At 43.7% G+C, this 18,538-nt stretch overlaps 1 protein-coding gene across 1 annotated transcript in view; it reads right to left on the bottom strand.

Annotated features, from left to right (window-relative positions):
- Positions 1-18,208, bottom strand: part of LOC124594134 (alpha-amylase-like) — a 72,443-nt gene extending 54,235 nt beyond the window's left edge. Inside the window, exon 1 of the mRNA XM_047132490.1 lies at positions 18,145-18,208. Coding sequence (XP_046988446.1) covers positions 18,145-18,208 — 64 coding nt within the window. The remainder of the gene's footprint in view (positions 1-18,144) is intronic.
- Positions 18,209-18,538: the final 330 nt, after the last annotated feature.

Genomic DNA, 18,538 nt, shown 5'->3' with positions numbered 1-18,538 from the left:
CGAAGTTTCAATTGTTTCAGAGGCAGCTGAGGTGCGGGGGAGGCTTAAGAGGTATATCAGGTAGCGTGTACTGGAGGGACCGGCCGACCTCCTAAGGGATTACCGTACCTACGGGCCGACACGCGGTAGATGAGAGGCGAGCCGCCACACACCTGTCTGCTCAGGGGACAGCCTGATGAGCACCAGGGTCAGCGAAAACGTAGCTACTGCATGTGGCCATCCATTCACCAGAAGAGTTGCTAAGTGTGACACCTTAAACCTTTACAGTTTGAATGCCCACTCAGTTCAGGAAGAGACAATTCTTTTTCGTAAATCAGCACATTGATGTAATCAGTTTCACTGTGTTTTTGTGTATCAAAATATTTAGCTGTATTACAAAGTTCTTATCGACAATGTAAGCGAATTATTGTGTCCATCTTAGCATTAAAAAACGCCTTTTTATGTCTCATGGAATAAAGTGAGTTATTGCAGACTGTCCCATAAGATGTTACTGCTTTCCGGAAAACAATAAATGTGTGAGTTCCTTTTCTATTTTTGATAGTAGCATCTAAAAAGTTTATACTCTCCCCCCCCCCCCCCCCCCCAGACAGCAGACGTCCTTAAAAATGAGCGTCGGTAATAAAATAACAGTCACAGCTACTTCACACATTATCCGCAACTTGTTTTGAGAAGTAATTCTGCAAAACGAAATAAAATTCGAGAAATTATTGTTGTCATATTTTTATAAACGTATTATAAATGTATTTTATAAATGTTGTGTATACCGCCTCCGTAGCTGAATGGTCAGCGTGGCTGATTGACATGCGGGGGACCCGGGTTCGATTCGTGGTACTGCCAGGGGATTTTCCTTGGTGGGAGGACTGGTACGGGATGCACAGACCCTTGTGAGGACACCTGAGCAGCTACTCGACCTACTTGTTCCAGGATCAAGAAACCCGACAACTGCCGGAAGAGCGGTGTACTGACCACCTAATCGCACCGCCGGGGGCCAGAACGCAGAACTTCCCTTTACTTTATACGTAATTTATTAATTTCTTATGTTTGTATTCGATAAGAGAATTTCACACGATAGATAAGATTACGGGTTTGAGCTCTATCCACCACGCAGTTTAAAGCTGTCCAGGAAGTTCACAACAGCACACGCCGCAACAGATGAAATGATTGATTGTGGACACAATAGAGAATTTACAAATGTAACGAGCCACTTGGACGCCATTATTTGGTACGCAGATATGAAATTGCGAGAGTCATCGGTAATTATCACATCTGCTCGCCTCGTCTCACCTTTCAGCCTTGCTAGCCCAGGCGTTAATCGGGCACGTGTCACGGTCTTACGTATTGGCTGAGCTCCGGCTACTCCCACTCCACGCACGCGCAGGCAACTTATTCTTATCTGAGGGAGAATGGTAGGCGCTGGCTGCCTTACGAAAGAAGGTTCTGGATTTCCCAGCTACCATGTCAGTCTGCAAGAAGTTCTGTAGCCGGGTCTGTACTTACGTGTAGCATTTTACGTCACACATTCACTTTATATTGATTTGATGGACAGTGACTGGTCTGCGACTAATGCACCTCGTATTCATCATACATGATGAAACAGAAAGTAGGGAACGTTTCCACAATCCAATAAAACTAGAAGCGATGAAGGAAAGAAATTTCATTTATAATAATTGAAACCTTACAACTTTGCCATTTACGAAACATTGATGGCATCTATCATTTTTTTACAATTACGCCCTTTAGATGGCGTCCTCCTGTACGAGTACATTCGTGAGATCTGCTGTCGAGATTCCTCATTGACCGTTGCAACATGTCAGCTGGGATACTGTGAATCGCATCCCGAATTCTTTATTTTAACTCATCCATGGTTCTTGGTCGAGTCGTATAGACTTTGCTCTTGAGGTAGCCCCACAAGGTAAAATCACAAACGGATAAATCTGGCGATCTAGGAGGCCAGGGAACGTTCCCGAATTGTGATATCACACGGTTGCCAAACAATTCTCGCACGTATGCCATTGATTGCCGAGCAGTGTGTGATGTCGCTCCGTCCTGTTGAAACCAGGCTTCTTGAACGTTTGGAAAGTTATTCAATGCAGGTGTATCGGAAGTTTGTAACATATCCACGTAACTATCGACATTTACAGTTGTTGTGTTTCCCTGTTCATTTGCGAGAAAATACGGTCCGATAGTTCCATATGATGAAACACCACACCATACTTCACTTTACTAGCGTCTGAAGGGCCCTCATGAATGTCATTCAGATTTGTGTTTGCCCAGTAACGGTAGTTCTGTTTATTCACATAACCTGTGACATGAAAATGTGCCTCATCTGCCATCCTCAACTTGTTTAGAAACTCATCGTCATTGTTTATTTTTGTTATCATTTGTTGACACAATTCTAACCGTAACCTGTAATCGTTGTTCGTCAATTGCTGCACCATCTGTAGCTTTTGCGGATGAAATTTTAAATCAAGATGAAGAATTCTGCGAACACTCACCCAGGACATTCCAACCACTGCTGTTTGCTTACGAATTGAACGCCGTGGGCTCCGTAAGACAGACTCGCGTACAACATCAACGTTCGCTGGAGAAAGCACACTTCTTGGTCGTCCTGTTGGTTATTAATCCACCATTTTATTGCGTGTTTCGACGGAACGGCAATATGACGTCCTAAATTATAAAAACGTCTAAACTCCCTCTGCACCGCTACCAAACTATCATTGTTTTTATAAAACATTTTTATTGCTAACACACGCTGTTGTCCGTTCCATTGATCCATGATCACTGAAATGGCTGACTGTTTACTTGCGCCTGTCACGAACCTGCAGTGCTGCCACCTGCCCACGGCTGCCACTACTCATTTCAAACATTCCCATTATTCCGTGTCACCCTGTATTTCTGAGGAGCTGCCTCATCCAAATATGAACAGAATGCGAAGCAATCTTGATATTTGGTACATTAGGAATACCTTCTACCACGAGTTGTAATATTATTTATGGCACGCAGATTTACAATACATCGCTGACATGGATGACAATTGACCATTTTTAAGAGGGAACCTCTGTCCGAAAATACCTTTTTTCGAAGCAGCACTGTACCCATCAGTGTATGTTAGATGCACGGACTGAACTCAGATGTTTTCTTGAGCAAGAACGGGATCTTTCTAGTGTTACTTTCTTCCCATCAAGATTGGCAGAAAAAAGAACATGAGTATTTAACACCCTGTCTACAACGTGGTCATTAGAGATGGAGCATCCAATGCTGGCATTACGAAAGGAAGTACGTCGTGTCCTTTTCGAAGGAAGCATCCCAGCATTTACATATAGCGACTGACTGACAGCACGGAAGACCTAAATCTGGGTGACGGGACTGGGTTTTTTCGAATACGACTACAGTGTGGTAACCATTGTGCCACTTGTCTCGTTGTTAGGGTTGGGTAGCTCTGTTAGAACCAGTTCAGCAAGGTTGTTGACAGCGTTACAACATGCACCAAGACTCGAGTATCAAATTGATCGATGTGCTGCTTGAATACGGCAAAGTTGATGCCAAGAGCAGAATTTCTGCACGAATGCATCCAGAAAGGTTTCCCAATACAAATATTGCGCTCGTTCGACTTTAAGAGCATGTGATGGCAGAGCAAGATAGATCACAAAGTTGCTGGTAGTTACCATATATTCTTTCTGTAGTGTTTCCCAAAATGTACTGTGTACTTCCACCAAAGTGTGTGTCTCCAGTTATTCTTACATTTTACTGCACATACACATGTACTGTATATTACTGAAAAGTTGACTGTATATGTGATAATCATTCTAAATGATGTACCAATTTTTGTGCTTTTCTGTCTGGTGTTAGAAGTAAAAAATTTCTAGCCACCTACATTTGGTCGAAAAAACAAGAGCTGTGGTTCTAAATGAAGCTTCAAAGAGGAACCAGCCGCAAGAACACGTTGAATACATATTCTTCCAACGTGTTGCTGCAGAAATCCTAACCATGACTGAAGTACCGTAATTATCAGTATATCTATCGAGCTTAACGCCATGTATTTCATCATATTTCTAAATCACATAATAAATTATCACATGTCCGCCAATGCTCTGTCCTCGACGCCAATTTCATTTCCATATTCAACACGTCGCAACTTTCTCCCTAGTATTTGGACCACATTCGTAGGGTTAATTCTCTTCATGACATGATTGTACACACTTTACACAGTAACCCACATGCAAACTCTCGCAGAGACACATCCTTAGTGCAGCTATACCATCCAAACAACTCGAGCACTTGTTAGTACAGCTACAACATGCCACTATGTGATAGCGCTGGCAGACAAGTGAGGAGTTCTTCATGAAAATAAATAGAGACCACCTTTGTTTTTATGATCTTCCAGCTGGCCGATTGCTGCCTACAAGGCAGCGCTTGATTGTCTTTGGATACGCGAACAGCATGTCGCCGATCTCTCCAGCCGTTATTGCCAGTAGATTAAACCTGATGGTGCCATAATTATAATCTGTAAACGAACATCGTACTCAACTTGGTTTCCATTTTGAACCCTTTTTTGTAAAGTTCGACACGGTGTCACGTTGTCGTATTTTTAATATAAATTGTAACGCACACCCATCACCATAAGCGTTCTCAAACTACACTCATGCTCATAAATTAAGGATAACTGCTGAATGTGGTGTCACACAACGTGGCACTACACAAACATGGCACTAATAGCATAGGCACATAGGGATCACATACGACACAGATATGTAAGTCCACAGTATTGGAGATAAGTTGAGAAAACCGTCTCGAAACACATGTGCTACAAAACGCCATTGTTTTCTGCGCATGTACCCCGATATCAATATGGGATATGATCACCATGCACACGTACACAGGCCGCACAACGGGTTTCCGTACTCTGGATCAGGTGGTCGACCAGCTGCTGGGGTGTAGCGTCTCATTCTTGCACCAGTGCCTGTCGGAGCTTCTGAAGTGTCGTAGGGGTTTGAAGACGTGCAGCTATACGTCGACCGAGAGCATCCCAGACGTGCTCGATGGGGTTTCGGTCTGGAGAACAGGAAGGCCACTCCATTCGCCTGGTATCTTCTGTTTCAAGGTACTCCTCCACGATGGCAGCTCGGTGAGGCCGTGCAATATCATCCATCAGGAGAAAGGTGGACCCCACTGTACCCCTGAAAAGGCGGACATACTGGTGCAAAATGACGTCCCGATACAACTGACCCGTTACAGTTCCACTGTCAAAGACATGCAGGGATGTACGTGCACCAATCATAATGCCACCCCACACCATCAAGCCACGACCTCCATACATGTCCCTTTCAAGGACATTAAAGGGTTGGTATCTGGTTCCTGGTTCACGCCAGATGAAAACCCGGCGAGAATCACTGTTGAGACTGTAACTGGACTCGTCCATGAACATAACCTGGGACCACTATTCCAATGACCATTCACTGTGTTCGTGACACCAGGCTTTACGGGCTCTCCTGCGACTAGGAGTCAGTGGAATTCACCCTGCAGGTCTCCGGGCGAATACACCATGTCTGTTCAGTAGTCTGTAGACTGTGTGTCTGGAGACAACTGTTCCAGTGGCTGCGGTAAGGTCACGAGCAAGGCTACCTGCAGAACTCCGTGACCGTCTACGGGCACTGATGGTGAGATATCGGTCTTCTTGTAGTGTTGTATACTGTGGACGTCCCGTACTGTAGCGCCTGGACACGTTTTCTGCCTGCTAGAATCGTTGCCATAACTTTGAGATCACACATTGTTGCACACGGAGGGCCCGTGCTACGACCTGCTGTGTTTGACCAGCCTCCAGTCGCCCTAGTATTCTACCCCTCATAACGTCATCAATATGTGTTCTTTGAGTCATTTTCAACACACAGTCACCATTAGCACGTCTGAAAATGTCTGAACACTTACTCGCTGCACCGTACTGAGACATGCGTATGTGGACTGCTGCCAACGCAACCTTGCAACGACCACAGGTCAAATGCACCGCATCGTCATACCCCGAGGTGATCTAAACCCGCAAATCACCCACCAGAGCGTTGTTTCGTCATGTATCAGCATTATCCTTAATTTATTAACATGAGTGTAGAAACGTCGAAACGCTGAATGTGATAACATATATTACCTCCTGCAAAATCTGCAGTTTACGGTCCCTCTGAACGTACTAAGTGCCCTAGAGGCGCAGTCAGAGCATCCATCTTACTTACTTTTTATTTGGATCAGAAAAATACAGTAGACGGTAATTACCAATAAAAACACGAGAGTCATGTTGGAGGAAGTAATATCTTGGCCGATTCTTCCCGGATAGAACTCTCTCGAAATTTCAGTACTATATATCTGCCTGATCCACAACGGTTCTCTTGTAGCGTCTGCCTGTGGAGTTTATGGAGCATCCCTGTAATGCTCACGGACGGACTAAAAGATTCCGTGAAGAAACGCGCCGCTCTTTGTCGGATCCTCTGTACCTCTTCTATCAGTCTTACCTCGTAAGGTCGCAGACTGATGAACAATTCTCAGGAATCGGTCGAACCACTGCCTTGTTAGTCACTTCCTTAGTGGATGAACTACATTTCCTTCAGGTTCTTCCTATGAATCTCAAATCTGCTTCTTCCACTGTTTGTCTCATTAGGTCAGTACCCTTCAGATCGCTCCGGATAAATAATCTGGTAGTTACTTTTTTCAGGACTCTGTCATCAGTAGTTTAGCAGTAAAGTAGCGGATGTCTTTTCCTATGTACGCGCAGTACGTTACGTTTACTTACGTTCAGGGTCAACTGCCAGTCCCTGCGCCATTCATCAGTCTTCTGTAGGTTCTTCTGCGTATCACTGGTACCTTTTTATAGACCAGAGCATCACATGCAAACAGCCTTAAAGAGCTTTCGACGCTTTCTACTAGAAAATAAATATACATTCTCAACAGTAGCTGTCCTATCGCAGCTTCTCGAGGCACCCCAGAAATTACTTTCACTTCTGGCGGTTTTATTCCGCTAAGACCGACCAGTTGAGAATCCAGTCGCCAATCTGGTCCGATACTCGGTAAGCTCGTATTTTTTCACTAATCGACAGAGCGGGACAGCGCCTAAAGTCAAGACGCGGCGGCAACATCAGGATTCATCTGCTAGCAACAACGGCTGGAGAGACCGGCGACATGATGTTCACATGTCCAAAGATAATTGAGCGCTGCCTTGTAGGCTGCAGTCGATCAGCTAGGAGATCTCTAAAGTCTGACAAGGGACACCTTTGACGCAGTACGCTCAGAACCGCAGGAGACCATGGTTAGATTAACACTCGATCATAAAAACAAAGGCGGTCTCTATCATTTTCATCAAAAACTCCTCACTTGCCTTCAAGCGCTAACAGATAGTGGCATGTTGTAGCTGTACTAACAAGTGCTCGAGCTGTGTGAATGGTATAGGTGCACTGCGGATGTGTGTCTTGGAGAGTTAATCCTACGAATGTAGTCCAAATATTAGGGAAAAAGTTGCGACGTGCTGAATATGGAGTGGGCATTGGTGTCGAGAACAGAGCGTTCGTGGGTATGTAATAATTTAGAAATATGATGGTTCAAATGGCTCTTAGCACTATGGGACTTAACATCTTAGGTCATCAGCTCCCTAGGACATAGAACTACACTCCTGGAAATTGAAATACGAACACCGTGAATTCATTGTCCCAGGAACGGGAAACTTTATTGACACATTCCTGGGGTCAGATACATCACATGATCACACTGACAGAACCACAGGCACATAGACACAGGCAACAGAGCATGCACAATGTCGGCACTAGTACAGCGTATATCCACCTTTCGCAGCAATGCAGGCTGCTATTCTCCCATGGAGACGATCGTAGAGATGCTGGATGTAGTCCTGTGGAACGGCTTGCCATGCCATTTCCACCTGGCGCCTCAGTTGGACCAGCGTTCGTGCTGGACGTGCAGACAGCGTGAGACGACGCTTTATCCAGTCCCAAACATGCTCAATGGGGGACAAATCCGGAGATCTTGCTGGCCAGGGTAGTTGACTTACACCTTCTAGAGCACGTTGGGTGGCACGGGATACATGCGGACGTGCACTGTCCTGTTGGAACAGCAAGTTCCCTTGCCGGTCTAGGAATGGTAGAACGATGGGTTCGATGACGGTTTGGATGTACCGTGCACTATTCAGTGTACCCTCGACGATCACCAGTGGTGTACGGCCAGTGTAGGAGATCGCTCCCCACACCATGATGCCGGGTGTTGGCCCTGTGTGCCTCGGTCGTATGCAGTCCTGATTGTGGCGCTCACCTGTACGGCGCCAAACACGCATACGACCATCATTGGCACCAAGGCAGAAGCGACTCTCATCGCTGAAGACGACACGTCTCCATTCGTCCCTCCATTCACGCCTGTCGCGACACCACTGGAGGCGGGCTGCACGATGTTGGGGCGTGAGCGGAAGACGGCCTAACGGTGTGCGGGACCCAGCTTCATGGAGACGGTTGCGAATGGTCCTCGCCGATACCCCAGGAGCAACAGTGTCCCTAATTTGCTGGGAAGTGGCGGTGCGGTCCCCTACGGCACTGCGTCGGATCCTACGGTCTTGGCGTGCATCCGTGCGTCGCTGCGGTGTGGTCCCAGGTCGACGGGCACGTGCACCTTCCGCCGACCACTGGCGACAACATCGATGTACTGTGGAGACCTCACGCCCCACGTGTTGAGCAATTCGGCGGTACGTCCACCCGGCCTCCCGCATGCCCACTATACGCCCTCGCTCAAAGTCCATCAACTGCACATACGGTTCACGTCCACGCTGTCGCGGCATGCTACCAGTGTTAAAGACTGCGATGGAGCTCCGTATGCCACGGCAAACTGGCTGACACTGACGCCATTCGACGGCCAACACCGCGGTTCCCGGTGTGTCCGCTGTGCCGTGCGTGTGATCATTGCTTGTACAGCCCTCTCGCAGTGTCCGGAGCAAGTATGGTGGGTCTGACACACCGGTGTCAATGAGTTCTTTTTTCCATTTCCAGGAGTGTACTTGAACGTAACTAACCTAAGGACAGCACACACATCCAAGCCCGAGGCAGGATTCGAACCTGCGACCATAGCGGTCGCGCGGCTCCAGACTGAAGTGCCTAGGACCGCTAGGGCACAGAGTAGAAATATGATTGAGAAATATGATGAAATACATGACGTTAACCTGTATAGATATACTGATTTTGAAGGATAGGAAAAACCTGAACCTGAAGGTGCCTCTTCAAGCAGCACACGACAGTTCATCTCCAGAGCAACAGGAATAATACAGTCAAATTTGTATGAGCTATCTCCACCTAAAAGTCGAGGCCCAGTGTGTCAGAAGATATTGATGACAGCGTACTAGAGGATATTGGTGAATACTATTCCTACAGCAAACTAATGAGGCGATATAAGTGCATTAAAAGTAAATCAGAATGCAGATTAATTCTAAATTATCTGTGTAGCAAAAGGCGAGCAGGAGCTCGTTACAAAGCAAACAAACTGTAGCAATTACGAACTATAGAAAAGCATGTAATATTGCAATTCGATGCAGGATGGTCGTATGTATCTACAGTTCGTTATTGGTATCAGCCGCCGGCCAGAGTGGCCGAGTGGTTCCAGGCACTACAGTATGGAGCCGCGCGACCGCTACTGTCGCAAGTTCGAATCCTGCCTCGGGCATGGATGTGTGTGGTGTCCATAGGTTAGTTAGGTTTAAGTAGTTCTAAGTTCTAGGCGACTGATGACCTCAGAAGTTAAGTCTCATAGTGCTCAGAGCCATTTGAACCATTTTTTTTTTTTTTTTTTGTATCTGCCAATGTGGGCACTCGAAGCGTATGAAATGATTGGCTTGTACAATTTCGAAGCTTCAGTTTCTTTTATCGAAAATCTTACGGCTGAATGTGGCTTTTCATCCAGACCTAAAGCTACATTTATCATACATAAGGACGCAGAAGTCGATGACTGTTAATATCAGAGAGCAAAACAGTTTGTGGCGGAAGTGAGCATATTTATGGCACAGCAGGGTGTGGAGAAAGGAAATGGTCGGAACAGAGACCAGAATCAATCCCAGTATGAAATGTCTTCATCCTCAACAATCTCTCACAGAGGAGAGAAAACCACAGCTAGTGTTTTGCAATCTGTACATAGCTCTGTCCACATCTAAGCAACTGATGAGGCTATATCAGTGGCAGGCACACTAGTAAACAAGTTGTTCATCAGTTTTCAAGGGGTACAAGGCACTTTCGGCCCAAACATTTTAAAGAAATCCCTTGTAGATGTGTTTACGTTTACGCTTAAATACAAATAGCTCTCCTGTTATTCATGTTGGCCACGCACCACTGCCATATCATTGTAGAAAGTCATGTTGTTATAAAACAACTTGATTTTCCGAGTGTACGAAATGTCATACACCTAATGTCTATCCAACATCTGTGTCGATCAATGCTTCACTGCATCGGAGCACCTGAAGACGAATTGTTCTTTACGAGTAGTTTAGAAATTAATCTGTCAAATGTATCGGCGCCTCCTGGTCTAACCAGCAGTACCCAAGGAAATATACGTCTGGAACTGTGTATGCACTCGGTTAGTTTGAGCAGGTGAGACTACGTCACAAAGGTCTCTAATTAACAGCCACGCCTCTTGTCGGCGAGTAAACAGGAGGTGTCAGACCACGCCACAGGCCTCCGCCACTCGAAGCCAGCCAAATCGTCTCTGGTATATGATTGGTTACAGCACTCAGGCGGTTCCCAGGAACAGAAACATGCCCCACGTGTTCTTCTTATCTCTGCCGCTTGTGGTTCGAGCACATTAGCTAAGACTGGCGTACGACAACCACGACGTATAAGGGCGCTTTGTTTAGAATCGCACCTCGAATTATTAACTTTTTATTATTCATGTAATCTAGAAATTGCATGAACAATGGTCGCAAGCAATGTAGACTTGAATGATGTATTTTCGACCAATGTTTTACAATATGCAAAAAAAAAAAAAAGCTGCTGAATGTATCTTACAAGGGAAGCATAAAACCTAACGAGTTTGCTCATGCTGTGCACGACTGTAGTTGATACTTACATGAACAAATGCAGCTCTCTTACGATGTAGCCTCTAATAGCTTCCGAGAAACTGAGATTGAAATTTCTACGAGCCTGTTGAATACCATACCTGAGCGGTCTCCAATACAGCACGTAGACGAACTGGCAACGCCGGCCAGTTCCACAGCTGGTTTCTGCAGGCGTTCCAAAAGCAATACAAGAACGGTATACGTTATTCTAAACAGGCATAATCTGTATGATTTCACTATGATACGCCAATTAATGTATCGATAAAAGTTACTGAGATGTGTAGAAACCACGAATCCAGTTTCTCGAAGGTTATTTCTCTCCTTCATATACCGATGGCGCATGTGACGAATCTGACATGAGCCATATAGTCTCACATTATTTCCACTTATTTTACTAATGTTAACAACTGCTATGTTTTCAGCACCCGAATCAGTTGCAGTTGGTTTAAAAGTCGAAATTACAATGGCGAAAATTAAAATAATTAGCGCAGTCCATGATTCAAATGCATTTTAAAATTCAGTGAGTCTGCAAACCCACCACAAATGCAATTGTAAGTACAAGTAAAAGTTCATTACATCACCTCTCCTGGTTATACCTCACCTAGATTGGACCACTAATATTACCGTTATTATTATTAATTTATTCATTTCCGTTGTAGGGTTAAAATAATGTTGTGGAAAATTAGAAAAAGATAAATAAATTTCGAAACTCGAATATAGTACAGGCACACTTCTTGTCTGCCGCCTCAGCTTGTTGCGCTAATGCTGCTGCTCTCTGTTATTTTATTCAGTACGGTGTAAATATTTGAATATTGATTTCTAGGAAACGCTTGAACAGAGTATCATACTACAGTAGCATTTCGCTACATCTAAGGATGTACTACAATCTCACGAAATTCGGAGCCCTATTATGGCAGGGATAAAAATGTTTATGAAAGAATAAATAGGCTATACGCAAGATCGAACTCCAATATTTAACTCCTAAATTCTATTAAGTCTAATTTCTGACAATCTGAGATGAATAGCTTTGTTTCTTGACAAATATGAATCCAAGAATTCAGTGATGCCCATTGAAGACCGAAATGTGTAGGAATTATATCTTTAAGGTGTTTCAGGACATCAGTGAGGAACTTTGTGGCGTGATAAGTCTCAGAGAGGGTAATTTTTTGTTGTTGCTGTTTTGTTGTTGTGGTCTTCAGTCCTGAGACTGGTTTGATGCAGCTCTCCATGCTACTCTATCCTGTGCAAGCTTCTTCATCTCCCAATACCTACTGCAGCCAACATCCTTCTGAATCTCCTTAGTGTATTCATCTCTTGGTCTCCCTCTACGATTTTTACCCTCCACACTGCCCTCCAGTACTAAATTGGTGATCCCTTGATGCCTCAGAACATGTCCTACAAACCGATCCCTTCTTCTAGTCAAGTTGTGCCACAAACTCCTCTTCTCCCCAATTCTATTCAATACCTCCTCACTAGTTATGTGATCTACCCATCTAATCTTCAGGATTCTTCTGTAGCACCACATTTCGAAAGCTTCTATTCTCTTCTTGTCCAAACTATTTATCGTCCATGTTTCACTTCCGTACATGGCTACACTCCATACAAATACTTTCAGAAACGACTTCCTAACACTTAAATCAATACTCGATGTTAACAAATTTCTCTTCTTCAGAAACGCTTTCCTTGCCATTGCCAGTCTACATTTTATATCCTCTCTACTTCGGCCACCATCAGTTATTTTGCTCCCCAAACTCCTTTACTACTTGAAGTGTCTCATTTCCTAATCCATTTCCCTCAGCATCACCCAACTTAATTCGACTACATTCCACTATCCTCGTTTTGCTTTTGTTGATGTTCATCTTATACCCTCCTTTCAAGACACTGTCCATTCCGTTCAAATGCTCTTGCAAGTCCTTTGCTGTCTCTGACAGAATTACAATGTCATCGGAGAACCTCAGTGTTTTTATTTCTTCTCCATAGATTTTAATGCCTACACCGAACTTTTCTTTTGTTTCCTTTACTGCTTGCTCAATATACAGATTGAATAACATCGGGGAGAGGCTACAACCCTGTCTCACTCCCTTCCCAACCACTGCTTCCCTTCCATGTCCCTCGACTCTTATAACTGCCATCTGGTTTCTGTACAAATTGTAAATAGCCTTTCGCTCGCTGTATCTTACCCCTGCCACCTTCAGAATTTGAAAGAGAGTATTCCAGTCAACATTGTCAAAAGCTTTCTCTAAGTCTACAAATGCTGGAAATGTAGGTTTGCCTTTCCTCAATCTTTCTTCCAAGATAAGTCGTAGGGTCAGTATTGCCTCACGTGTTCCAACATTTCTAAGGAATCCAAACTGTTCTTCTCCGAGGTCGGCCTCTACCAGTTTTTCCATTCGTCTGTAACGAATTCGTGTTAGTAGTTTGCAGCTGTGACTCATTAAACTGATAGTTCAGTAATTTTCACATCTGTCAATACCTGCTTTCTTTTGGATTGGAATTATTATATTCTTCTTGAAGTCTGAGGGTATTTCGCCTGTCTCATACGTCTTGCTCACCAGATGGTAGAGTTTTGTCAGGATTGGCTCTCCCGAGGCCGTCAGTAGTTCTAATGGAATGTTATCTATCCCGGGGCCTTGTTTCGACTCACGTCTTTCAATGCTCTGTCAAACTCTTCACGCAGTATGGTATCTCCCATTACGTCTTCACCTACGTTCTCTTCCATTTCCATAATATTGTCCTCTAGAACATCGCCCCTGTATAGACCCTCTATATACTCCTTCCACCTTTCTGCTTTCCCTTCTTTGCTTAGAACTGGGTTTCCATCTGAGCTCTTGATATTCATGCAAGTGGTTCTCTTTTCTCCAAAGGTCTCTTTAATTTTCCTGTAGGCAGTATGTATCTTACCCCTCGTGAGATAAGCTTCTACATCCTTAGATTTGTCCTATAGCCATGCCTGCTAAGCCATTCTGCACTTCCTGTCGATCTCATTTTTGAGACGTTTGTATTCCTTTTTGCCTGCTTCATTTGATGCATTTTTGTATTTTCTCCTTTCATCAGTTAAATTCAGTATCTCTTCTGTTACCCAAGGATTTCTACTAGCCCTCGTCTTTTTACCTACTTGCTCCTCTGCTGCCTTCACTATTTCATCCCTCAAAGCTACCCATTCTTCTTCTACTGTACTTCACTCCCCAACTCCTGTCAATTGTTCCCTTATGCTCTCCCTGAAACTCTGTAAAATCTCTGGTTCTTACAGTTTTTCCAGGTCCCATCAATTTAAATTCCCACCTTTTTGCGGTTTCTTCAGTTTTAATCTACAGTTCATAACCAATAGATTGTGGTCAGAGTCCTCATCTGCCCCTGGAAATGTCTTACAATTTAAAACCTGGTTCCTAAATCTCTGTCTTACCATTATATAATCTATCTGATACCTTCTAGTATCTCCACTGTTCTTCCATGTATACAACCTTCATTCATAATTTTTGAACCAAGTGTTAGGTATGATTAAGTTATGCTCTGTCCAAAATTCTACCAGGCGGCTTCCTCTTTCATTTCTTAGCCCTAATCCATATTCTCCTACTACGTTTCCTTCTCTTCCTTTTCCTGCTGTTGAATTCCAGTCACCCATGACTATTAAATTTTCGTTTCCCTTCACTACCTGAATAATTTCTTTTATCTCATCATACATTTCATCAATTTCTTCATCATCTGCAGAGCTAGTTGGCACATAAACTTGTACTACTGTAGTAGGCGTGGGCTTCGTATCTATCTTGGCGACAATAATGCGTTCACTATGCTGTTTGTAGTAGCTTACCCGCACACCTATTTTTTTATTCATTATTAAACCTACTCCTGCATTATGCCTACTTGATTTTGTATTTATAACTCTGTATTCACCTGACCAAAAGTGTTGTTCCTCCTGCCACCGAACTTCAATAGTTCTCACTATATCCAACTTTAACCTATCCATTTCCCTTTTTAAATTTTTTAACCTATCTGCCCGATTAACGGATCTGACATTCCACGCTCCGATCCATAGAACGCCAGTTTTCTTTCTCCTGATAACGACGTCCTGTTGAGTAGTCCCCGCCCGGAGATCCGAATTGGGGACTATTTTATCTCCGGAATATTTTACCCAAGGGGACGCCATCATCTTTGAATCATACAGTAAAGCTGCATACCCTCTGGAAAAATTACGGCTGTAGTTTCCCCTTGCTTTCAGCCGTTCTCAGTACCACAACAGCAACGCCGTTTTGGTTAGTGTTACAAGGCCAGATCAGTCAATCGTCCAGACTGTTGCCCCTGCAACTACTGAAAAGCCTGCTGCCCCTCTTCAGGGACCATACGTTTGTCTGGCCTCTCAACAGATACCCCTCCGTTGTGGTTGCACCTATGGTACGGCTATCTCTATCGTTGAGGCATGCAAGCCTCCCCATCAACGGCATGGTCCATGTTTCTTGGTGGGGGGGGGGGGGGGGGAGATATTTTTTGTTGAAGAACGTATTTTTAGCCCGTAGTTTATGAGTTATTCGCGGTAATAAGTCACTGTTTGTGGTATCCAACGCTGCGGTGGTAGCCAACGGTTTCAGTCGCTCACTTGTGAGGTCTTTACAAATTATTTGAGCTCATTGGCACGCTTCTGCTTTACAGTGAGGTGAGGAGCAATGGAAAAGACACCGTATCTATAGGTATCAGTTTCTTAACAGGAGATAACAACAGCATAGTAGGCTCACTGGATGAAGAAGTAACCACCCCTTCAGAAGAGATATTAGATACGTTTATAATACAGTATTTCAAACAGAAAGACTGAAGTGTTTAATTTTTTATATCACAATATTTACTATTACAATACTTTCTGCCGTAGGACGATAAGAATAAAATATTGTTATTTAATAGGTATGTTCTTCGGAAACACAATTACAGAGGCTACATATTTACTATACTCATTATACGTATACAGCAAGATAATAACAAAGTGAGACCCGTTTTCTTGGTTCGGTACGTCGACCATAAAAATTTTACCATGCTGGTCTTATGATGGTATCTGTCGTGGATGATTACTGAGAGGCTAATGACACACAGTATAGCAGTTCACTTGGCCGAAATACGAAGGAAGGCAATGAGTTGACGGGCATGCTGGATAATTTCAATGGTCCATTGTTAAAGCGATCGAACTTAGCTCTTCCGGTGCCCGTTATATGGCGCATCTTGTAGTGATCAAGGGTACACAACGGCAAATATCTTTCCCTATAACTCTGGCGATTTTCAATGTAAATTTTTTAGTAGAGCGATTTATGTGGTAGTAGACTGAGACAGCTTCCAGTAAATATGTGAGAGGATTAAAAAAACCTAAGCTGACTAACGTGGCATCTGTCTTACTCATTACATTATTTATATGCTTTGTTTTACATTCAACTTTCATTTTACCAAGGTAACTAAAATTTTTCATCATTGAATGAATTATCCACTACTGTTTGAGGTTAGTTGAAATCTACAGCGTGCAGACAATGATGGCGTGAGGGCGCGTCATGGAGGAAGCTCTCGATTGGGTCGTAGCCAGTGGCATCATGCGTTTACTCAGGTGTGGACGACTTTGTTACCGGGAGGTGTGCGCCTGGCAACACCTACAATATGTCTGCTACTTCCGTAGCAACGTTCTGTGGCACATTTACCAGTTCATTTGAACAGTTACATCCAAGCACCCTACACGCATGCTTGAAAGGGTGTGGTACCAGTGTACGCGAAAAATGACGACCAGTCAGGCCGATTAACCTACTGGTAAGGACCTCCTAACCGTCAGCGTCATACGACGTCTTGATGTTAATAGTCTGATGTCTCGCTCTCACAGAAATGCTTAAGAATTGAACTAAAAAGCATCATCTTCAATGTGTGCATTCCTCTCCACACATAGAAAACCTTCATTAACTGTTTCATCACACTGAGTTTCAATTGTTTGGAAGTCTCTACCGTGTATAAGAAGACTGGCGCCATTGAAAATAGTTGGACGCCTGTGCATGTAGATAGTGTCGTGAAAGAGACAGCAGGATAATCCCACATCTTCAGGAAATGCACGGGTGCTTCCACATGTAACGTCTGGCTGACAAGCAACTGTGAATTTGACAGTCACGGTCTACTGACTTATAAAGACATCAGGTATCGACATGAATTACTTTAGTTTTCTCAAGTCACTACCGCATAACACATTTCAGCGAGCAACGAAACAGATACGAATCGTACGCTGGCTGCTTCTTACGAGGATGTTACGTACCCGTACGTAGCCTAGTAATGTGGCTACTATGCCAAAAACTTAGCGAATGGAAGTGAAACAGCCTTTCTCCACAATTCCAGGAATTCTGAAGACAATATCTGTGAAAGAAACCTCTGTCGCTTTTCCACAGATTTTAGGGATAGTGTTTAAGTAGCCATCCTTAAATCCATGTGAGCTGTAATAAACAGTTTTGAGGTTTGATCTTGTATCTGGACTCTATTGCATGTTTTTGATTGCAATGTTTTTCGCTGATTCATCCAATTTTTTCAAAACGAGTGACAATGACCGCGTACGACAGGTGTCAACATGTAATCATGCACTGCATCCGTTGGAAAGCTCTACATCTGATTTACCCAATAGAAAATTGTGACTAAAAAGAGGTAGATATTTTTAATGTGCTTAGGAGTGGTACCGTTCATTACTGGATTGTTTCATTGCCGTATGGAGTTCAGACGACACTTGTACCACAAAGGATAGTAACACTTCAACGTTATTCATTTCACGCTAGGTCACGATACTCTTTCCTTCGTCCACCCTTAATAATTTCACTGGTCGTTGATAGGGATAAAAATACGTCGCATTTGACAGCATCTAATTTATGTATGATGTCAAATGAGATATATTCATTTTTTTAAATAATCAAGACGCGAGGTAGGCTAACGGCCAGTTCCTCCTACCAACGTGGACTACCATCTAGCGCTCAGTGTCCACTAAAATTACGTCAGTTTTAAAATACAGGCTTTGCTACTCCCTCTGGACATTCTGTCCCATTTCCGAAATAGAGTTAAATACTTGACATTTCGAGCCTCACCTGACAGGATGATGCCACGGAATGCTCTGTAAATCAGATTAGATGATAGTATAACTTCATACATGGTTAAGCGTGTAATCAGGTACTGCTGTTAGACGAAGAACCACCATCTTTACGGTGAACACATTGTAACACGAATGTACTTTTGGTATACTTGTACTCTCCATTGTTATGATTGCGATCACGAATTACACATCACCACTATGTAGTACTATTCGAATAAAAAGAATGTGAGTACATATTGTTACAGACGACGGCGTTTATACATTTTAGTACAAATACTTTTAATTTAGAGTAGTTTATGGTCATGGACAGAAGCAATTATCTCCGCCTTCGTAGGCGGTCATAAGGAACAGACAACAAGGACAAATTTTGTTGGTAATCCTAACATTCT

This window comes from Schistocerca americana, chromosome 2 (genome assembly GCF_021461395.2).
Source record: "Schistocerca americana isolate TAMUIC-IGC-003095 chromosome 2, iqSchAmer2.1, whole genome shotgun sequence".
Lineage (NCBI taxonomy): Eukaryota > Metazoa > Arthropoda > Insecta > Orthoptera > Acrididae > Schistocerca > Schistocerca americana.
This window is presented reverse-complemented; position numbering and strand designations above follow the sequence as displayed.